At 35.8% G+C, this 22,152-nt stretch overlaps 1 protein-coding gene across 8 annotated transcripts in view; it reads right to left on the bottom strand.

Moving 5' to 3' along the window:
- Nucleotides 1-22,152, bottom strand: part of ablim1a (actin binding LIM protein 1a) — a 56,953-nt gene that overhangs the window by 21,372 nt on the left and 13,429 nt on the right. For 5 of the 8 annotated variants that reach the window (XM_079635644.1, XM_079635637.1, XM_079635639.1 and 2 more), the window contains exons 1-4: nt 20,678-21,177; nt 6,621-6,755; nt 1,349-1,532; nt 1,113-1,225 (exon numbers count right to left, since the gene is read on the bottom strand). In XM_079635644.1, coding sequence (XP_079491770.1) covers nt 1,113-1,225; nt 1,349-1,532; nt 6,621-6,755; nt 20,678-20,906 — 661 coding nt within the window. In that variant the 5' untranslated portion in view covers nt 20,907-21,177. Of the gene's footprint in view, nt 1-1,112; nt 1,226-1,348; nt 1,533-6,620; nt 6,756-20,677; nt 21,178-22,152 lie in introns of those variants that run through there. The other 3 variants (XM_079635642.1, XM_079635641.1, XM_079635640.1) reach the window with 1 other exon arrangement.

The raw sequence follows: 22,152 nt of genomic DNA, 5'->3' as shown, positions 1-22,152 counted from the left end.
GACATGAAACTTTTAATTCTTCCAAATAAATTCTATAAAATTGCATGAATTATCCTTAAACTGACCAAACAATTTAAAGGGAGAAGGTTAAATAATAAACATTTAGGGCCCTATTTTAACGATCTGAAACGCAAGTGTCAAAGCGCAAGTAACTTTGTGGGCGGATCCCGGCGCTGTTGCTATTTTCCCGGCGGGATAAATGACTCTTGCGCCCGACGCAAATCTAAAATGTGTTGGTCTGAAGTTGCTTCATTACTCATAGGTGGGGTTTGGGCGTAACGTGAAATAAACCAATCAGAGCGTCCTCTCACATTCCCTTTAAGAGCCGGCGCGTTTGTTCCATGGCGGATTGCTATTATAACGGCGGATTTGCCAGCGCACGCCAGGAGCGGTTCACAGCCGAGGAGACCGAAGTTCTCGTCAGGGCCGTAAAACACAGAGAAGTGACATTGGGGATGATGGAGAAACACACACACATTAGCTTCGGTTAAACAGGCGTATAATTTGGGTAAATGTGTAGCCTAATCTAGATTTTTTTTTTTTTTTTTTTAAAATCTAGATAGATCTTTTTCTCATCTTCACGGACACAACAATGATTTCCCTCGTGTGTTAATATTTTTCCTTGTAATAATGTATGATTTGCAAAAATGAAAACTGCTGCGTCTGTTTATATTAGAGAATCAAAGTGGATGCGCGTTAACACACTACATTATGGCCAAGCACGCGCCCTTAAAATACCATATCACTAACGCGCAACGCGCCACTGTCTTTAGACTGTTTTTTTCCTGGTCAGTGGTGCAATTGCTTTCTAAAACTGGAAAATAGCACCAGGGAAGTTTTGCGCCGGAACACGCCTCCTCTTTGCGCTGAACCGCGATTTAGCCACCTCATAAAATGCATACGAATTGCCGTGAGATTGGATTGATCTATACACAGTATTTAGCTCAATTACATTAGAAGTAACTGTAATTAAATTACAGAAAAATTAAGAGTAATCCCTTACTTTACTTTTTAGAGAAAAAAGTAATTAAAGTACAGTAACTAATTACTTAGTAATTAGTTACACCCAACACTGCTCATACGGATGCTGTAGCTTCAGGTCCTGCACTCACTGCTGGGTCCGACGGCATCTTTGGTGTGTCCTGGAGACATGGGCTCTGCACAGTACTGACACAGACAGTCCTTGCCATTGAACGTCACTCTGTCTCCAGCAGGAAATGGTCTCCTGTAGGTCATGAAATATATGATCCCTGTTAAAACTCCTGCCAGTGTTGAGCTTGCCATAAACCACAATGTCAGTGACTGTATAATGCCTAGTGTGCGAGTGGGTTTTTCCTTCGGCTCTTACTTGCAGATTGTGCACACAAAGCATGCTGGGTGGTAGGTCTTTCCGAGCGCGGTCACCACCTCCCCCTCCACAAACTCTCCACAGATGTTACAGCGGGTGCCGTGGATGCGCTGGTAGTCCAGAGTGCACAGATAATCTCCATTCTTCATGAAGAACCCTCCTTGAGCCAGATCGCAGCCACATACTACAGAAAAACACACACAACCGTTTAAATTAGGGTTCTTATCACATTATTATGGTGTGTAATATACATGCATGTACAGGAGTCAGGACTGAGATGGAATGGCAGTGTGTGTGTGCGTGTGTGTGTATATATTCTATTTCAAATAAATGCTGTTCTATCACATTTTTTATTTATTAAAGAATCCTGAAATTTTTTATCAAAACACTAAAAATAATAATACATTTTTCTTGAGCAACAAATCAGCAATTAGAATGATTTCTGACACTAAAGACTGGAGTAATTCTGATGAAAATGCATGTCATCACAGGAAATTATATATATATATATATATATATATATATATATATATATATATATATATATATATATATATATATATATATATATATATTATTTTTTTTGGAACAATAGTTGGTGAGTGAAATTTTTAGGTTGAACCTTGATTTTTTTTCCGGGTTATAATGGCTTCTTTGTGATACATTTCTCTTCTTGTAACATGATAATGCAGCATTATTGGCGCACTAGGAATAGAAGTGTAAAAATAAACCTCAGTGGAGGACAATGGCCAAACCATGATCTTGAGAAAACACAATAGTCAGAAACCTTGAAATGTCTAATCTGAACCAACAGGCTCTCTGAAACACATTTAGAGCTCATTGTGTTTCATTTTAAGCTCTTAAGAGCTCCTTCAGCCACTTTCTGTTTTGGAGTCTTATTGTCCAAACCATCTTTCATGGCTTTCCGCACCTCATCCTGGGTTCCCGCGGGGTGAACCGAGGCTGTGACTAATGCAGGATGTGTGATTTACTGAAAGAATAAGTGAGTGGAAGTATAATAGATGTGTACAATGTGTACGTAGTGCACAGTTAGGCTCCGCAGTGCTGTTATGTAACAGACTTCTGTGATTCTCACAGCCTTCTTCACGATCCGCTCCGATAAAATGAGTTTATGCACTGAGAAACTTCTGCAGGGGCCGTGTGAGGACAACGCCACCCTACGCTGGTCTCATGGATAAAGCGAGAGACATTTTCATTATAAATATGCAAATTGCATGTATTATATTAATACTGAAAAATATTCATAAAAAAATACTTTTTACTGTAAAAAAAGTCAGGTGCAACTTTAACATGTAAAACGGTGCAAAAAAAAAAGTACACATTCATTTAAAAAATATATATTCATCCCAATATCCTTAAATTAACCTGCAGCTCAACAACACAACCAATATCACTCTATGGGGAATAAACAATATGACCGCGTCTCCTTTGAAAATTTGGAAATCAGCACTGAATTATTTGATCGGATGAATAAATGAATAAATAATGGACTTGGCAACAACGTCCTTTGACACATTTCCTACAATCTGACTTTCATCTCTGGACGACCCAGACACAAAAGAATTCATTAACTCCAAGATTCAGACATGAAACTCTCATTTAATGTGTAAAACATCTCTATGTTTTAGCATTAAAAATGACACGCGTTTACATGCCTTTAAGAAGTATGCCTATAAGAACGATTATCTAGAAATTAGCTAAATATAAACACCAAAAATAGATATGCAATTGGAAAACCCCAAAACTTGTAATGCATGGAGGTAACTTTCTGTGATTTTATTTATTTTAATTTCATAAGTTAAAAATGCCCTAAAAATTGACATTTTATTAAAAAAAAAACACATTCTTAATACATGTTGGTCTTATTGTTGTGTGCAGGTTGCCTATAAATGAAGAATAGAATGATCTAGTTGTCTGTATGCTGCTCTGGACTGATTCGATTAGATAAACTGATTATTATTACACAGATTTACAGTAAGAATGACATAATCCCTGCAGGGTGGTGAACACAAAGTAAGATGATTAGCTCTTAAACTGATAATCTGCCCAGATCACTACAGGTCATGTGCAAATTCAATTCAAATATCTGTGAGGTTTGATCCAAAGTCGTCCGAAAAGAGTTTAAGCTCTCATATTCATTATCACCTTTCATATTTAAAATTCATAATCTGTAAAACCACTAGACTAAAAGAGTATTTCTCATACAGTCTCTGCCTGTGATGTAAGAAGTCAGTGACGTCAGAGAGAATGACATGAACTCAGATATTAAATATTAAAAACATATTTGAGATGTTTCTACAGTTGATGATGAGGGAATCTGTGCTTAACTGAAAACAAAACAAAAAATATGCAAAAGTAACACACAAGTAATGCTACTTTTTAAGTAAAACAATTAGTATTTAATAATGTTAATGCTAATAACTGTAATATTTTTAAAAGTATTCCCCGACAGACATTGCCAACTGCTTCATGGTAACAGAAATAAAACATTTAATAAATTAAAAATAATCTTTAATTTCATTGTTCCATCATGTTGGCGATGATTGATGCTGGAATTATTTTGTCATGTCCTTGGACTCGGAATTATGCTTTTCTATGGAAATACATCAATGCCAAAATTAATCTGCACTGGTCAAGTATTACAAGTCAGAGCTGTTCGTCGTTTTGTAGAATTGATTTTTTTCATTAAAAAAAATCTATGAGTTGGAACAGTAAAAAAACAGCTGCCAACAACTGTCCAGCATACAACATTTGTCACACTTTAGATTAGGGTCCAATGATTAGGGTCCAATTCTCACTATGAGTTTTGCCTCAATAAAGTCCTTATTACAGCTTATTAATAGTTAGTGAGGTATTTATAAAGTTTAGGTATTGGGTGGGATTCAGGGATGTAGAATATAGTCATGCATCAATATGTGCTTTATAAGTACTAATAAACAGCCAATATCCTAGTAATATACATGTTAATAAACAACTAGTTAATGGTGAGAATTGGGCCCTAGTGTTACACAACATTTATATCACGTTTTGGTCACTACATAATTCCCATACTTCCATTTGTGTTATTTCATAGACTTGATGACTATTTTTCCTGAACTGTGAAAAATAGTAATTATAAATAATAAGTATGTCCAAATCTTTGACTGGAAGTGTAGCCTATATAGGGACAAGGCCACTTCCATGAATGAATCCCCAAAATTGTCATATGCAATATATGTCATACTACACTCACACAGCAGATCTGACATCATCATAATGCTGATATCTCCAACTGAAGTGGTACAGCAGGACAGAGAGAAAGTCTCTGGGTTAATAGGATCACAGCTGAGCTCAGTCATGACAGGATTTACTTCGTACTGTGACTCTATTATATGCGGGTCTGCATCAAGTGCTACTGACAAAATAGTCTTGAGTGTTTTGCTAAAAGCTGATAGATTTGGTGGGCTTTTTAAACAATGGCCCTGGAGCGAAATGGCAAATCTGGATATGTCGGTATAAGTTCAGCAGAGAGAGAGAAGTAAAAAAAAGCAGTCTGGGGCTCTGGGCATCACCTAATGGTCTCAAAAGAAACTTTGAATTCAACAAATCTCTGAAAAAAGGCTTATATTACACAATACCTGTAGTCTATAACGGTACGGAATATAGCAAACCAGGTTCATAAAAAAGTATTTATTATATATATATTTTATATAATTATGTTATAATTATGTTTTAAGGTTAACATTTATGAATTAGAGAGCATGTACCCCAGAACATCTATGCCATTTCAACAGTGACCAACTGTCATTGCTGACCTCACTTGTCCCTATAGAGTTAATGCCATTTAGACTACACGCACACAAGTGGGTAGAGTTCGTTCTTAAGACTTAGATTGTGAAAAACACATGCTAAATAGGTCAAGCTGGAACTCATCAATAACACCCTTAACAATTACTCAGCGATCCTGAATTCTGACTGGAGAGGTGAGTCATAGAAGACGCACACAAGAGGTGATTTATAGGAAACATTCAGCAAACCAGAACGGCAGACAGAGAGGATTTGACTATGAATGTAAATGAATATGCAACCAAAAGCTTGAAACCTGTCAAACATGTCAATATCATAAAAAAATGTGTACCATTGAGATTTTCTGCATTGTGACATTATTTTCATGACAGTTATTAAGCACATTTCCCCCATATAGCATATATACTGTATATAATATGTATGTATGGATTTATTATGCCCCATTTACGCCAGGTATTAATGCGTTTTGGTTGATCAGATCACAAGTAGACGAGGGAGACTATACTTGTTGACCAAAATGCATCTTAACTCTTTTCTGAAATTTGCATTATTTACGAGACAACGCTTCCCTGCCATTGATGGAAATTTCAGGCTTTCTGTGTTTTCACTGTTATACTGTAGGGGGCGCTATGCCAACTTCTGAAAAAGAACTGAATCTCCTGATAAAAATACATGTGAAGAAGAAGCAGAAACAAGCGATTATGTAAAAGTAAAAGCAAGTTTAAAATTAAAATAATGCAATCATCAACATTAAACTGCATAAAATCAAAACTGCCGAATGTTACCGAATGAAATGTCGAACAGGACGAGGTTTAGGACTGAAGCTTTGGGGGTGTTGATGGACTCTATCTCCATCTATGTTTTGAACATCATTCTAAATCTGAAATCTGATCGGATAGTCTTTGACAAAAACACTTTTATCTCAGCTATTTGCTCAAAATGTTGCTTTTTTATGAAACTTGCCCACATTCAAGTGTTGATAAAAAAAGACTGCTTAAAAAACAACAACAACAACAACAACAACAACAACAAAATATTCTGGGGGCCATGAAAATTTTGTAAGACTTATCTAAAATGCTGGCAACTTAAAAAAATAAATAAAAATGCTGGTGGGGAAAGAGTTAATACCAGGTGTAAACAGGGCCTTAGTCATATTGCAGAAAACATAATTTTTTATGCTTTTCTTTTGATGACGTGTTTTTAGATTTATCGCTTTTTTTTAAATAGCATTTGCTCTCAGTTCAAAACTAAACTAAACAGACAACAGTAAAAGCACAGTATACACCTCTCCTTTTCCACAGACTAATATATGATATCTCTGAATATTGCATACATCTCATAATTGGAATGTACAGTAGACATCTATTCCTCATTCAGAACTGGTCTTCATGGCACTGAATGTCTTGTATGTAACTGATATCCTGGTTTGTAAATGTGCATAAGTGACACTGATCCACTCACTCACCTTTGCATGTGAAGCACTTGATGTGGAAGTGTTTGGCCTGCACTCGTAACACCTCTCCCTTGCACACCTCTCCACATTTAGCACAGCGTATCAGAGGCTTCTCCGTCTGGTGGTGAGATTCCTGTGTATGGGCCACTGCATAGAAAATAAAATAAATAATAATTGTCATGGTCTGTAACAGTACCTACAAGGTGACAGGGTGCAAGTACATGTGGAATATGAGATACATATAGAGCTACTGCATTGCAAAATACATTTAATTCTACTATCCTGTTCAGTCTCTTTTGGTGACACATTGCTTTTCATTACAAAACCAAGCTTAAGTACACTACCTTTCAAAATTATGGGATTAGTAAATATTCCGTTCATCAAGGATGCATTAAATTGATCAAAGGTGACAGTAAAGACATTTATAATGTAACAAATTATATAATGCTGACATTTATATTCCTCAAAACATCCTGGAAAAAAAAGTATCACAATTTCCACAAAAATATTAAGCAGCACAACTATATTCAACATTGATTATAATCAGAAATGTTTTTTTGAGCAGCAAATCATCATATTAGAGTGATTTCTGAAGGATCATGTGACACTGAAGACTGGAGTAATGATGCTGAAAAAACAGCTTTGCATCTCAGGAATGAATTACATTTTAAAATATATTCAAATAGAAAACAGTTATTTTAAATTGTAATAATATTTCACAATATTAATCTTTTTTACTGTATTTTTTATCAAATAAATGTAGCCTTGGTGAGCAAAAGTAGACTTCTTTCAAAAAAATGAATAAATCTTACCTATCACTGCACCTTAAAGTCGTCATGAAATGCATATAAAACAGGACATTCAGCAAGAAATCAAATTGCAATCAGTGCCGAAATGTGAAAGTCAGACAGACTGTATAGATGCACGTCTCTAGTTCCTTAGCCTTCGTACAGCAGATCACGTACCTTAAAATACCCCTTATAAAAACATCACCACCTCACCTCAGATGTCCTCGAAACCTGATTATCAATTCAGCACGAACAAGCATTACTCCTTCCTTTAGAAACACAAAGCTTTTACTATTATTGATCTGCATTTGTTTTCCATTCATTTTGCATTAGTTTTGAGCTTCACTTTATCCAAAACATCCGCTACAATTGTGAGTGTTTGTAAAATGTGACAGCGGTAGCTTTAAAGAGGTGGTTGAGTATGATTTCACTTTTCTAACTTTAGTTAGAGTGTAATGTTGCTGTTTGAGCATAAACAACATCTGCAAAGTTACAACGTTCAAAGTTCAAAGCAAAAGAAGATATTAGCTTTTAAAGAAATCGTTTTTTAAGGACTACAACAAACGGCCGGTAGGGACTACACAACATTCCTCACGGGTTAGTGACATCACCAACCCTAAAATTTACATAAACCCCTCCCCAGGAACACGCAGTCCATGCTGAGAACATAGACAGTAAGAGGTTGAGAAGAGGGAGAGTTGTTGTATAAGAGCACATTTGTGAGTCAGCTCAAACTTTAGCATCCATCTTTTCACATGCAATAGAAAGTCACTCTGTGTGCATCTCATAACAGTTCCTATACGAGCGATTCATAGATTATCATGATAGAATATGCTAATTGAAGATCGTTAACTCCACATCAGCAACATAAATTCATCAACTAACCATTCAGAGACGTCCTGTTGCTTCTACATGTTGTCACTTCTTCTTGAGTCTCTCCATTTTTATCTGACTCCGTTTAAACAAAAGGCAGAACAGTTTCTGTCATTTTAGTGTGTGTCTGCGTGAGGTAATCGGAGCTGCTTACACACACAAGCTCTTGAAACTCCGCCCCATGTGTCGGGAGCAGCAGCTCATTTGCATTTAAAGGAACAGACACAAAACGTGCGTTTTTGCATACTCTCAAAAAGTGACAACTTTAACATGCTATATAAAAATATCTGTGAGGTATTTTGGGCTAAAACTTCACACACACACTCTTGGGACATCAGAGATTTATTTTACCACCCCTTTAAAAGAAATAGATCATGCAAAATATATAGAATAATGACTTTCATTATTTACTCACCCTCATGTCATTTTAAACACATTTGAACTGCCATACATCCATCCATCCATCCATCCATATATATAAATGTATACCCACAAAACAAAATGTGAGCCAAGTAGTGAATACAGTATTCATAAAACGGCGAAAAGTCCCTGGATGACCTACTACTTCAAATAATGCAGTCGATTGTAAGAAAGGGTGTCAATATGTCAAATTATGACATATTGATGAAAAATGACAAGGTAAAAACCATGACGGATGAATGAATTGTTCACAATAAGATCAATAACATGCATTTCGAAAACAGATGTGAATTTTCATTTCATACTGACAAAGATTTTTTGTTTTTTTTTGTTTTTTGCCAGCAGTACTGCAGCTGCAAATGAAGAATATGATATCCAATATAGAGCAGTGCACCCAAAAACCTTCTCAAAATCTCAGAATTAAGGAAGCATCTCTTAAGATTCCAACCCATCATTCCCTCTCTCCACGGTGTCTACACTAATCCAGAAGGAGCGACTCATTCTGTCTGGAAGTGTTGAAGATCAAACACAGACAGTCCCTGCGCTACTGAATCAGCATCACAGGGCAGGGCTGTGTGTGTGTGCATGCGTGTTGGATTGTACGAGTCTCGAGGGACATTCATTTCGCAGACGCAGACTTTTTTCATACATATTTATGCGTCGACTCTCTTCCCCTGCCCCCTTTCCAAACCCTCTTCACCCTCACGTCCCAGGCTAAACAAAGCACTGGAAAGTGGGATCAGAGCCGTATCTCTCACTGCCAGAGCTGAAGCATCATTATACATTATAAATATATTCAGCATATCAGTACATTTAAAAATGTTAAAAAGTAGAAGAAGCAAAGTGAAATAAAATGTAAACGAAGCTGTCTTAAATGTTTCAACACAGAAAAAATACTTAACATATGGATAGTTCACCATATGAAAATTGTGTCATGATTTACTTACCCTCAAGTTGTTCCAAAGCTGTATGACTTTCTTTCTTCTGATGAACACAAAATATATATTGATGGGCTTCACTGACTTCCATAGTATGGGAAAAAAAATCCTATGGAAGTCTATGGCTACAATTAACTGTCTGGTTACCATCATTCTTCAAAATATCTTGTTTTGTGTTCAGCAGAAGAAAGATATTCATACAGCTCTGGAACAACTTGAGGATGAGTAAATCATGACAATTTTCATCTTTGAGAAAACTATCCCTTTAAGATATGAGGTCTTGTTTTCTGAAAAGTATTATCAAAATGAAGTGCTTGCTTTAAACTAGAAAATATCTGTAATGGAGTAATACAAAAAAATATAATTCCAAGAGAAAACAAGATTATTTTTCTTGACCCACTGACAGATATATTTTCTTATTTTAAGCATACACTCACTTATTTTGATATATTTTTTCAGAAAGCAAGACTTAATATCTTAAGTCATTTTCCTTCTTAAGTAAATGTATCTTGATTTCAAGTCACCATGAAATCAAAATGGACAAATCTTTTTTTTCTATGGAATATTGCAGTGTTTATTATAAAATATTTATCAGTGCAGATCATTTTTTTTATTTATGTGCTCTAATCTGATCTAATCTATAATCAAAATAACTTCCCCTGCACTTGCAGCAACATCTGTTATCTTCTCTGATGGCGTGTTTACTGGCGTGAGGGCGGGGCATGTCACTCACATGAGATCCACCAATAGCAAACCACAACCATCCAATCAATCCCTGATGGACAAAATCAAACCCCGGCCATCATTTTTCTTATCCAAGAAGCTGCTTCACTTGGATATACATCACAATTGGGAAGAAAATACTGACGCAACTTCCATTTCATGCCAATTTTAAGAATGTTTAGATATTTGTAATGGAAAACTAGACAAAAATACTATATTTTTTGCAGTGTAGGACATTGCTAGGGTCTCTACAATGTAAATATCTACAATGGTCTCTAGATATTACCCAGGTCCTAATGGAAGCCTGTAAAAAATACATTATATAACACTTCTCACAGTCTACATGCCATATTAATCACTCACTAATGAAAGAAAAACTGTACTGAGGGATCTTACATGCACAGAAAAAGAGAATGACAGTCGTAAGAAAGTGGGAGAGTATAGATGACAGCTACCGTACTTCAAACTCTTTGTGAAGCTTTATAAAACACTTCCTCCAGGCATTTGCTGATTAAGCTCTGAAGTGGCACAACAAGATTAAGTGGGCCGGTCAGAACAGTTAACCTCCAGCTCTGAGAGCCCAGCATTACTCATATTACTTCAGCTCGATGGACTCGCTCTCTACTGTCTATAGACAGCTGCCTTGACTGGGGGGGAAGCGTGATTAGTGTATGTATGGAATGCAATTCATTTCAATAGAGTTTTGCATTGCCATACTGCTAAGCTAATGGCACAATACTCTACAATACTGGCACACAAAGATAGGGTAAAATATAGATTGAACAATTTTTTCCAATACTTAAATTAGCTTGGATTATTTTCTCAATTGCATTATATGATTGGCTACTCTATGACGGGTACATGCAATGCCGCCTTTGGACAAGAAATGCCATGGTATTAACATTAAATATACCATGTTTTTTTTGGACACTAGCATTATGGTAATTCCATGGTGTTCTTTGAAGAACTTGAATATTTGAAAAGTCTTCTGCTCACCAACGCTGCATTTATTTGATCAGAAATACAGTAAAAACTACTGTATTTTTGTGAAATACTATTAGAATTTAAAATAAATGTTTTCTGTTTAAATACATTTAAAAATGTGATTTACTCCTGCTATGACAAAGCTGAATTTTCAGCATCATTACTCCAGTCTTCAGTGTCACATGATCCTTCAGAAATCATTCTGCTAATTTGCTGCTCAAGAAACATTACTGATTATTATCAATGTTGAAAACAGTTGTGCGGCTTCATATTTTTGTGGAAACCCTGATACAATTTTTCAGGATTCTTTGATGAATTGAAAGTTCAAAAGAACAACATTTATTTGAAATATAAACTTTTGTTGTATTGTATTGTATGGCTTTAATGCATCTTTGCTGAATAAAAGTATTAATTTATTTTGAACAATAATGAAAGAGTCCCATCTGTTCTCACAATGTGAGCAATATGGGACTGCATGGAACAAACAATGAAAAATGTGAATAATAAAATACAACTAACCATATAATCATTAATGTAAATGATAGCAAAATAAACGCACAAATTAAATGGTATAAGTTGGAGGATGTTTTGCTGATTGTGTGTCAAATCAAAACATTGGTGTAAATTCATCTGTCACTTGGTAGAAACTGGCCAAATTAGACCGATGCCACCATGGGCAAGTTGATAACATGAATAAAAGTGCACAAGGTAAAATAATTATGGGTAACACTTTATCTTACAGTGTCATTGTTACATTATGTTACATGTAGTTACAATAGTAATAACTATACTATGCACAATTACATGCAACTAACCCTAAAACCAACCAAACCATATATAAGTGTAGTTACTTAATATTACTCAGTCCTTAAATGAATAATTACAGTGTAACAAAGACACCTTCAAATAAAGTATAACCGAATTATGAAGTGTTCCTTTAAAGGACATTTTTGTTAACTTTTACATGATGATTTTATTTGACAACTTCAGCAAAGTATTTGCTTGCCACTTATATAAAGGCACAGTGACATCACCATGATAGTACCATGGTACTAAAAAGTACTTTTTGTAAGAGCATGTACTTTGCCGGCATGTTTTCATGGAACATCCCAAGGTAACACTTTATTTCTGTGGTCCAGTATAGATATTTTACTACCGGTAACTATAAGTAACTTTGTAACAACATGTCAACTATCAGTCATTAGAGTATAAGTAGAAAGTCTGCTGAATATCAGCTATTTAACTCTTTCTGATGCTCCCAACAGACTTTCTACTGACTAGAAGTAACTTTGCAACTACATGTCAAACTATTCTACTAACCCGAACCCTAACAGTCTAATGACAGTCTACTAATACTCTAGTGAGAGATAGTTGACATGTAGTTGCAAAGTTACTTATAGTTAGTAGAATATCTAAAGAGGACCATCAAAATAAAGTAACCCAATAATGTAGTATCATAATATTGCGTACTCTCAAATTACTGTAAATCAATACTGAAAGTCTATAAGGACAAATATTTAAATACTTAATGCAGCTCAATTGTGTGTAAATGTTTGTGCTAACAAAGATGCATTTTACACTTGCAGTCTTCCCTCTGAAGTATTGGGAAAATACCGTAATAAATGTCCCATTCTTGATTATAGTCAAAGACACAATGCAGGACATGAACAGAAAGTGTGCGTCTCTGCAGATGAACTGCAGCAGGGATGAGACATCTTTAAACCGAAAGAGGCCACTGCAGGCGAGACACAACAATGGATCTACCTTCCTGTCAGCGTTGCTATGGCGACGGCTGCGGGCTTCGCGTGTGTACCTCACGGTTCTGCATCCCATTTAAAACTGCAACACAGCCGAAACAACGGCGATGACAGGAGACATGCCGCTAACTCAATCCCACAATGAAATGACCGACAGCTCTGATCCAATGACCTGTGGACCTGAGAGGTATGACTGCAGCACAAAGGACGCTGTCTGTTATATAACAGTTCCTGTGATTCAAATAGCTCACATACAACCTGGACATAAACAAAGATTATCAACCTATGTTTAACAAACGAACCACAAAATACCATCTTAGAATCACCTTCAAAAAAGAAGTGAGATCCAACCTGCATCTCTGCAGATAAAGCATGATGGGACTGATAGCGGTGAAAGAACAGAATGTGATGAACAAATTCACACTTATTATAAACCTCCCGAAAGACATAAAAGTGACTGTTTTCTGAGATTATAATGGACTATTTACTCTTAAAAGTGTGCAACGTGACCACACTAAGATATAAAGATGGTCAGTAACTCTCTCTCACACACACACACACACACACACACACACACACACACACACACACACACACACACACACACACACACACACACACACACACAATTACCTTTCTTCTTGACCATGACCATCAGTGATAAGTGGATAGGAATCAATAACCAGCCCCGGTGGAGTCGTATCCAGTGAGATTCAACGCCGCATTCAAAACGCTAAGCAAAAATCCAGTGAACTAATACAGATGCACAGGAGGAAAGAGGAAAATGTGACTAAGAGAAAGCTTAAATGTCTCCTAAAACAACAGAGGCAGCCCGGCGTGTGCCTGCTCCCCTGTACCCCTCTGTTCTCTTCTCCTCCTCCTCCTGCCCCCACCCCTCGTCCCATCCCCCTTTTCTGTCTCATTAATCCGAGGACTCGCCCATCTTCCTCTGCAGTCTGGAAGTTACCGGCTCTGCCAAGCACAATTTATGATTGTAGCAGCCAATTCGGCTTGATTAAGCTCGAACAAGCATTCAAAAGGTTCATATCAAGCGGGTAAACCATTTTTTTTAAAGGTAATGAGGTTCATATGTATTAAAATATATCAAAAAGAAATATTCAAACAAATACTAACATTGATTAAAAATATTACTAGTAAAGTGTGTCATTTCTTTGCCATTAACCTCAGTAAATGAAAAAAAAGTAATACTATAATGATTTTTCCCAAACACTCACTGCCTGCTATTGTTTGAACAAACTCACACCTTAGGTTGAGCCAATGTGACTGTCCCGGGATGGTCAGGATGTCAGTACTTTTATAAGCACACCAGGAAACTGCTGCTTTCTGCTAAAACACTGGAATAAGCAGTTTTCTGAAATGCATGAAAACATAGCCAGTGTTGATATTTGAGGATTTAATATGAAAATGGCTTCTGCATTTGAAATTGGATTTTATTTTTTAATGTCATACATTTCACTGAAAAGTCTCAGAAAAAAAGCAAATAAAAAAATAATTAACATGAAATGCACCGATACGCTGCACAAAGACATGCTGCACAAATAGCATTTCTCAATTACCCCTAGCAGATCTATACAGGTGGAGCTGGGGAAGATGGGGGGTTTTAGATGAATTTTGAAAGCGTGTGCAAACTGCTATATTAGCCGCGTTTCCATTACAGATTTGCGCAAATGTTTTGCGCTTTTATCTAAATATCGATACAAAACTATTGCGAAATGACGGCGTTTCCATTAACTGATGTTATGCGACTAAAACGTCCTTTTTTCTCTCACGATAAAGTCATTCTAAAAATCACGGCAGCGGACGTTGGTTTATATAATCTCACAGCCACCGCATTAGACATTATTATTATTAATGGAGGGAGACGTACGTGTTTTATCCAAGCATTAATGGCAGGGAAAGACCCTTATATTCCAAACGAAATATAAGGAGTTTCTGGGTGTTTCACCCTCATTTCTGCGCTGAGGTTTTGATTGTGGCATTTCTTTGAAGTTTAGAATCCAGTATTCCTATAGGCTAATTATTGTTTCTTTTATGAATTTAATAAAGAACTCTGTCTCCTATTCCAAACGATCCATGTAGGCTACTTTTGTGTCCATTCGTTTTTTCCTTTTTAAACCCGTAATTGAAAAACGAAAAATAAAAGGTTGTCTTTTTAAAACGCAAAGTTGAACACCACAATTTTAATTTAAACTGGCTACACCAACTGCTGCGCAAAAAAGTAAATATCGACGAATTTTCAGATGTTTGTTTAATGACTTTTTTCCCCTTTATGGTAACATGTAAAATATTCACAAATTAATATGGAAAACTTGTCGATTTTACTGGTTTTCTAAGGCCAAATTAGAACCTGGAATTGACATTTTCCCGCAGTGCTGAATAAGAAGAGCCATTAATATTATTAAACTATTGTTTTCTAACTCGGCTAAAAACATCTCCATCTCCGCTGTTAAGCAGATGCTCTTTTAGAGAGAAATGCACCTTTCATACGGATTACTTAATCAGAACAAAATGTATTAGCTTTCGATTCGAATTTGTTCGTTTTAAAGTGGACATTTCAAGCTTTAGCCTACATAGGCTATATTTTGTTTCAGTTCTCGCGCTCCAGTTCAGGGAGATCATGAAAACGCGCCTGATTGTTTTATTTTATTTTACAAAAGCACAACATTTTCTTGTTATTGTTTACACAAATAAAAGTAGTTACAAATAATGTATTATTATTTTCTGTATGACCAGAAATTATAGAGTAGGCTATATTAAGTTGTTTCACTGTTAATAGGAAAATGCAAGTGTTCACGCCCGCGCCTCCGTGCCGTAGTGCGCGCTCCACACTCCACACATACCCTTAGATATGCGTCAAAATATTGTGTTTATTTGTGATAATCTCAGCTCTGTATTATTATTGTCTAACCCGTATTATGAATGACATTTGACGAATTGCTTTGTTCCTTTTTTGGATAAAAGCGTCATCTAAATATGTAGCCTAGTAAATGTTATAATAATGATGATAATTATTATTATTTGCGTACATGGACCCCAAACACACCGCGTCTTCTAAGTCAGGTGACTGTAAATGCGCAAAAACTGTTTCCATTGCAGTTTTGCGAAATATTCCTTTTTCGAATTGGCTGAAAAACCTCCTCATGCGAGCGTAAAAACTTTTTTGCGATAAGCGAGAGTTTTTGCGAAATTGACGTGTTTCCATTGAGCGTATTTTCAATTCGCAATTTCAATTTGCGCAATTTGAAGGGTAATGGAAACGCGGCTAGTGAATGGTAACCAGCCATTTAAATATTGAGCAGCAAGCTCATTGGCTGCAGATGCGATGGGAACCAATCAGCTTGAGCCAAGAAGTTAACGCTGTAAATATCATCAGTTTGCGCCATCTAGAGATCATGACAGAACTAGGCATATATACTACAAAACTCATGTGCTCAGCCCATCCTGCTACTCATTAAATAACTGCAATGTCAGCATCTTTGCTGAGAAAGGCCAGCCGTGCCGCCTTCACCTGAAGTATCCTTAGGTCACACAGGTTTGTCGGGATCATGGCAGCAGACAGGACATGATCTTATTTAATCCACTATAAATATCCCTGTGATTAAGCTCTGACAATCCTATTACTAGACACAACAGAGTTGACACTCACTCTCAAAGAACTACATGAGCAGAAAGTCTTCTCTTCTGTCCACTATTCTGTGGACAAAAACACTCCACCGAGTTCACTCAAAAATAGCTGTAAATTCTGACAAAAATAAATAAATTAAATTGCAAGCAACATATAAATTCCAAATATTTCACTATTGTGAAGTTTTATGACTGACTCTTTTTAGATAGATCTTAAAGGACTCCTCTGCCTTTCATTTTGTTCATTCATACATGCAGTTTCGAATGGGTTTATCAGAAATAGCTGACACCACAATAACTGAACAGCAAAAACCACTCAAACAACAGTATGATTCACAACCGGCGCCTATACACAAAATAAAGAAGAAATGAGCCAAAATGTGTCTTTTCTGATCACAATTTCTCTCAGTAAAAAAATGTGCATGTACAAAATATTTCACAAGCTCAAAAACAAAGCAGAATACAGATTTCTGCTCGTCAATATCTAGTTAAGTGACACTGTAAACCCAAATTAAAATAATTAATTGGTTTGAGTAGGGTGAACTTAAATTGAATGAATTAGTTCAATCAAATTAACTTTTATGAGTATTTTGAACTTTTTCTTCTGGTTTCTCAAAGCTGACACATCTTAAGTAATCTGAATTGTTTCATTGTTTTACATTTATGAACTTGTTTCTTTAAATTTAAACGAGCATAAATTAAACTGAAACTGGGCTGGGATTTCTATTTGCAGCAATATACTGTGTGTATATATATATATATATATATATATATATATATATATATATATATATATATATATATATATTGCTGCATGTTAATGCTAACTTGTTTAATTGGTAACGCAATGCTTTGATAGCATATTAATGCTGTTCACCATGATGGTAACCCCCCAAAATCCCAACATAACAGAAGCTATTCTAAATTAGCATAGCAAAACATTAAACATGCTGGGAAAGAGAAATCCCAGTTCAGTTTCAGTTAAATTTAAGTTTGTTTAAATTAAAAGAAACAAGTTTGTAAAACTCAAAACAATGAGACAATTTAGATTTGCTGCTTAATATTTTAGTAGAAACTGATATATTTTGGAGTCTGGATCAGAGGAAATCTGGATCATCAACCTGAGGTGGCAGCGTGAAAACACATCCGTGAATGGGCGATCTGTAGTTGTGGCATCTAAGGTTGAGTCTGGATCAGAGGTAACCTGAGGATCCTCAACCTGAGGTGCCAGCGTGACCTCACAACACATCATTAACATGCCAAAGCATCAATGAACACGCAAAAACGTACATTAATCATAGACTGGTTTAGTGCGGACACATTTCTAAAAGCTAAATACTCAATGATGATCATCAAATTTAAATTGTCAATTTTTTTTTTAAATAGATGACCAAATCTATACCCAGGTGTCTATTCTGAGGTCCTGGGGCATCTGCTCCATTCATAATGCAGCCCTGCATCTAATTTCGATTTAAAAATGGTTTCACATGCATCAAACGCTGTGCAATTTGTTTGAATTACTGTGCAATAGCACTGCACTGTTGAATAATTACAACTCACTGTTATTTACATAAGAGCACTTTCATTGATTTGTCATGCCATTATCTTTCCCAATAACACTGCTCCACAATTACTGACTCTCTGCCCTTCTCAGATGACCCTGTAAAAGCTCTTAGTTCTCCACATGTCCGGAAGTTAACTCTTCCAAGCGGATCTATATGGTACATTATGGAATGCCAGGATGGGGGAAACGCAACTTAAAAAATAAATCAACAAATATGCAGGTAAACAGAACACAGACATCTCGAGAGTTGCTTTACTTTTGAATTGATACGGTGTCCTAAAACATTAAAATAAATGTACATTTAGCTGTGCACCTGGTTGTGTCATTTTCACTATTGTCTACAAACAACATAAACACAATTGAAACATCTAATTTTGGGGTTGATCTAAGATTTAAAATGTTTTAACGAGGTCTATTACGCTCACCAAGACTGCATCAAAAATACAGTAAAAAAAAGTTATGTGAAATATTATTCCCATAACCGTTTTCTATTTGAATCTATATATAAACATGTTTATTCAAAGCTGAATTTTCAGGATCATTACTCCAGTCATGTGATGTGTCATGTGATCCTTCAGAAATCATTCTAATATGATTTGCTGCAAGAAACATTTATTATGTTGAAAACAGCTGTGCGGCTTAATATTTTTGTGAAGTATACATTTTTAGCAGGATACTTTGATTAACAGAAAGACTCAATACAAACATTATAAATGTCTTTACTGCCACTTTTGATCAATTTAGTTAATCCTTGCTGAATAAATTTTTTTGGTAACTACAATAAGGTTTCATTAGTTAACAATAATGCTAATTTCAAAATACAAATGTTTTTGTATCTGTTGATATTAGTAATTTCACTGTGAACTAAAATGAACTAACAATGAACGAAATACTGTAAACAAATGCATTGCTCATTGTTAGTTCATTTTAGTGAATAATGTAAACAAATGAGAACTTATTGTAAAGTTAAAAAAACGTTTTTAATAAAAAACCCAACTTTTGAACGGTAATGCACGTAAAAGCTTCTTCTTTCAAACCAAATGAAGTTCCTTTCCCACAAAATCACTGTAATCTGTTTGTGTAAACCTTTACCCAAACAAGAGTTTACGAGCAAATCCCAAGAAATCTGAAGACTGACGGAGGAAATCTGACGTGCTGGATCTGGCCGATGGTCTAATACGAGTAAAGCCTTTTTGGTAGATTCAAGCATCCTTGTAGAAGTTTACAGTTACATAAAACTCATTTTCGAAAAGCAGTAACCATCATTTTTTTTTACATTAGTGTACTGATTAATAAATTGCATAATACTCTTTCCTCCTCATATACACACACAAGTTTGATGTGTCAAGATGTTTCCTTGCACTTATATGAGCACTACCTCTTGATTAGCATAATGAATTGCTTCCATCCCATGAAAAGCATGCAATCCCGTTTTAGCAACTGATACGTAAAAGGATTCATGTTTTGGAAGCTGTTGGAATATTCATATAAAATATTTTCCATATGAAATTATATGAATGCTAATGAGATCATGTTGGCAACAAAGACACAAATTTTCAAGGACCAGTGTTGGGTAAGTTACACTAAAAAAGTAATTAAATACCTATATTACTGTACATCTTCAACGGTGTAAAACGATTACTGTACTTAATCACTCTTTAAAAAGTATTGCATTATATATTACAAATTATCGTTGAACAATACAAGGATAGACATGAAACTGCTCTTTTAATTTAAAAAAAAAATATATATATAAAATTGCATACATTATTCTTGAACTGACCAGTGTTTAAAGGGAGTTTATATTAAAAATATACATTTTAACATTAGACGTTCAATTCTGATGTTAATTCCACTATTGTTTTATATACTTTTATGTTTATTTGGTAGCACTTTATTTTTACAGTCCTTTTCCGCATGTACTTACCATGTAGGCTACTTATTACAGTGATTATAATAACCAGGTAATAACTATATACTAACCTAAACCTAACCTTAACCAATGTAGTGGCCTTATATGAAGTACACTGTAAGCACACATACTGTAAAATAAAGTGCAATAATTGTTCTATAGTCTATACAGTATCAGTAACGAATTAAATAACATAAAAATTAAGAGTAATCCCTTACTTTACTTGAGGGAAAAGTAACTAAATTACAGTAATTAAATGACTTGTTAATGCATTGCACCTAGTACACAGAACAACGCTGACTAAAGTTTCCTAAAAATGAACAATTACCATTGCTCAGTTGATCATGGGTCTAAATTTGCAAACTAATCTAATACTGTCTCTTTTGTGACATTATGCAATGAACAAGAGGTGTGCGATGCTAGGTTTGAAGCACAATATAAAGCGCAACCCACAACTGTTCGTACCGGGCGTCAGGCTCTCGCTCAGGTAGTAGTCGTCAGGGTTGATAAACGGCAGCTGTTGCATCATGGACTGTTTGGGAATGAGGTACAGCACTTCTGCCACACGTCCATTCTCTATGACAGACATGCGTTTGACGGAGTTTGTGCGTTTGACCCGGGTGCGATCCACCTGCTGACTGCGTCCCGAGCCGCACAGTTTCCCCAGGCTGTTCAAAGTGGGAAGGGAAGGCATGGCTGCGGTGCACAAGAAGTCCTTAAAAAACACACAAACTTGGCCAAAAAATGCTTTAGGAATTAGTCTTCTCCACAACTGACTCAATATCCAGATCCAAAAAGCCTTTTGACCCAGCGGTCAAAATGTTCCAGCAGGTGAGCGCCAAACTTGAACCAACCTCTGGTCTTCAGAGTAACAAATCTTAAATCTTCAATTAAATGCTTACTCGTCACACTTCAGCGGTTGCCAGACGCAATGCTCCTGCTTCTGTGTCAGGTGAAGACCACAGGTGAACCCCAATCCAGAGTGGAGAGTAAGAAGTGGCTCGAATAGCTCCTTTCCTTCTCCTAAGCGGATTTACCCTGACGTCTCCCCCCCCCCCCCCCAGATTATCTCTTGGACGGGGTTTGCCGACGCCACCAGAGCTGCCGCACAAGCGCCCAGCTCAGAGCAGTTTAACAACACGACTAAAAATACCCTGATCTTGATCCAAATCTAGAATGGTCATCTTGGAGACAATTAGCGAGCCCTTATTCGCAGTTCGATTCTTTTTTTAGAAACTGCAGTTCGATTCTTTTTTTAGAAACTGCAGTCTGTTTTCTATTAATACAATTGAAATGTAATGCATGAGATTAGCTGAAAACAGATACTCAGAGATATAGATTAGTTATAATCCCACAAACTCCTTTAAATCTTTAATCACAGGATTTTCTAATTCAGCCAAAGAAAAGCGCGGTCAGAAAACGCAACAATCTGATGTAAGAACGATGAAAAAACTGTTATGATCTGGCAGCAATAATTAAAATGTTAATTCTTCATATATGTTTGCAGAGTCTGTAATCTTGAGCAATGCATTTTGTGATATACTATTATTAATATAAAGGCAGCTTTATTTGGCACAATAAAAAAATAATCAAACTGTTGTGGTTTAATTAATGTCTTATGAAGATGAAATGAGAGGTGTAATAACCGTTACAAGTTCATAAATCCCACCCAAACCACTCTATTTGTTCCCTAACGTCTGGAGAAAAAAGGTGAGAACAAATGGGCACGGGACATTTTCTGATTAAAAACAACAAATAAATAAATACATAAATAAAATAAAAGAGGAAACAAGGAACAGCAGTAATTTATTATAATAATTTTCTAGAGAATGTATTTAAAATGTCCAGGTAATAAAATATGGGATTGCTGAGTTTCACACTGCTTTTTTAATTTATTTTGACCTTCATCAAATATTGTAACTACAGCTAAATTTCCCATT

This window comes from Phoxinus phoxinus (assembly GCF_949152265.1).
Source record: "Phoxinus phoxinus genome assembly, chromosome: 14".
Lineage (NCBI taxonomy): Eukaryota > Metazoa > Chordata > Actinopteri > Cypriniformes > Leuciscidae > Phoxinus > Phoxinus phoxinus.
The sequence above is the reverse complement of the archived record's forward strand: the minus strand, read 5'-3'. Positions and strand labels throughout refer to the sequence as shown.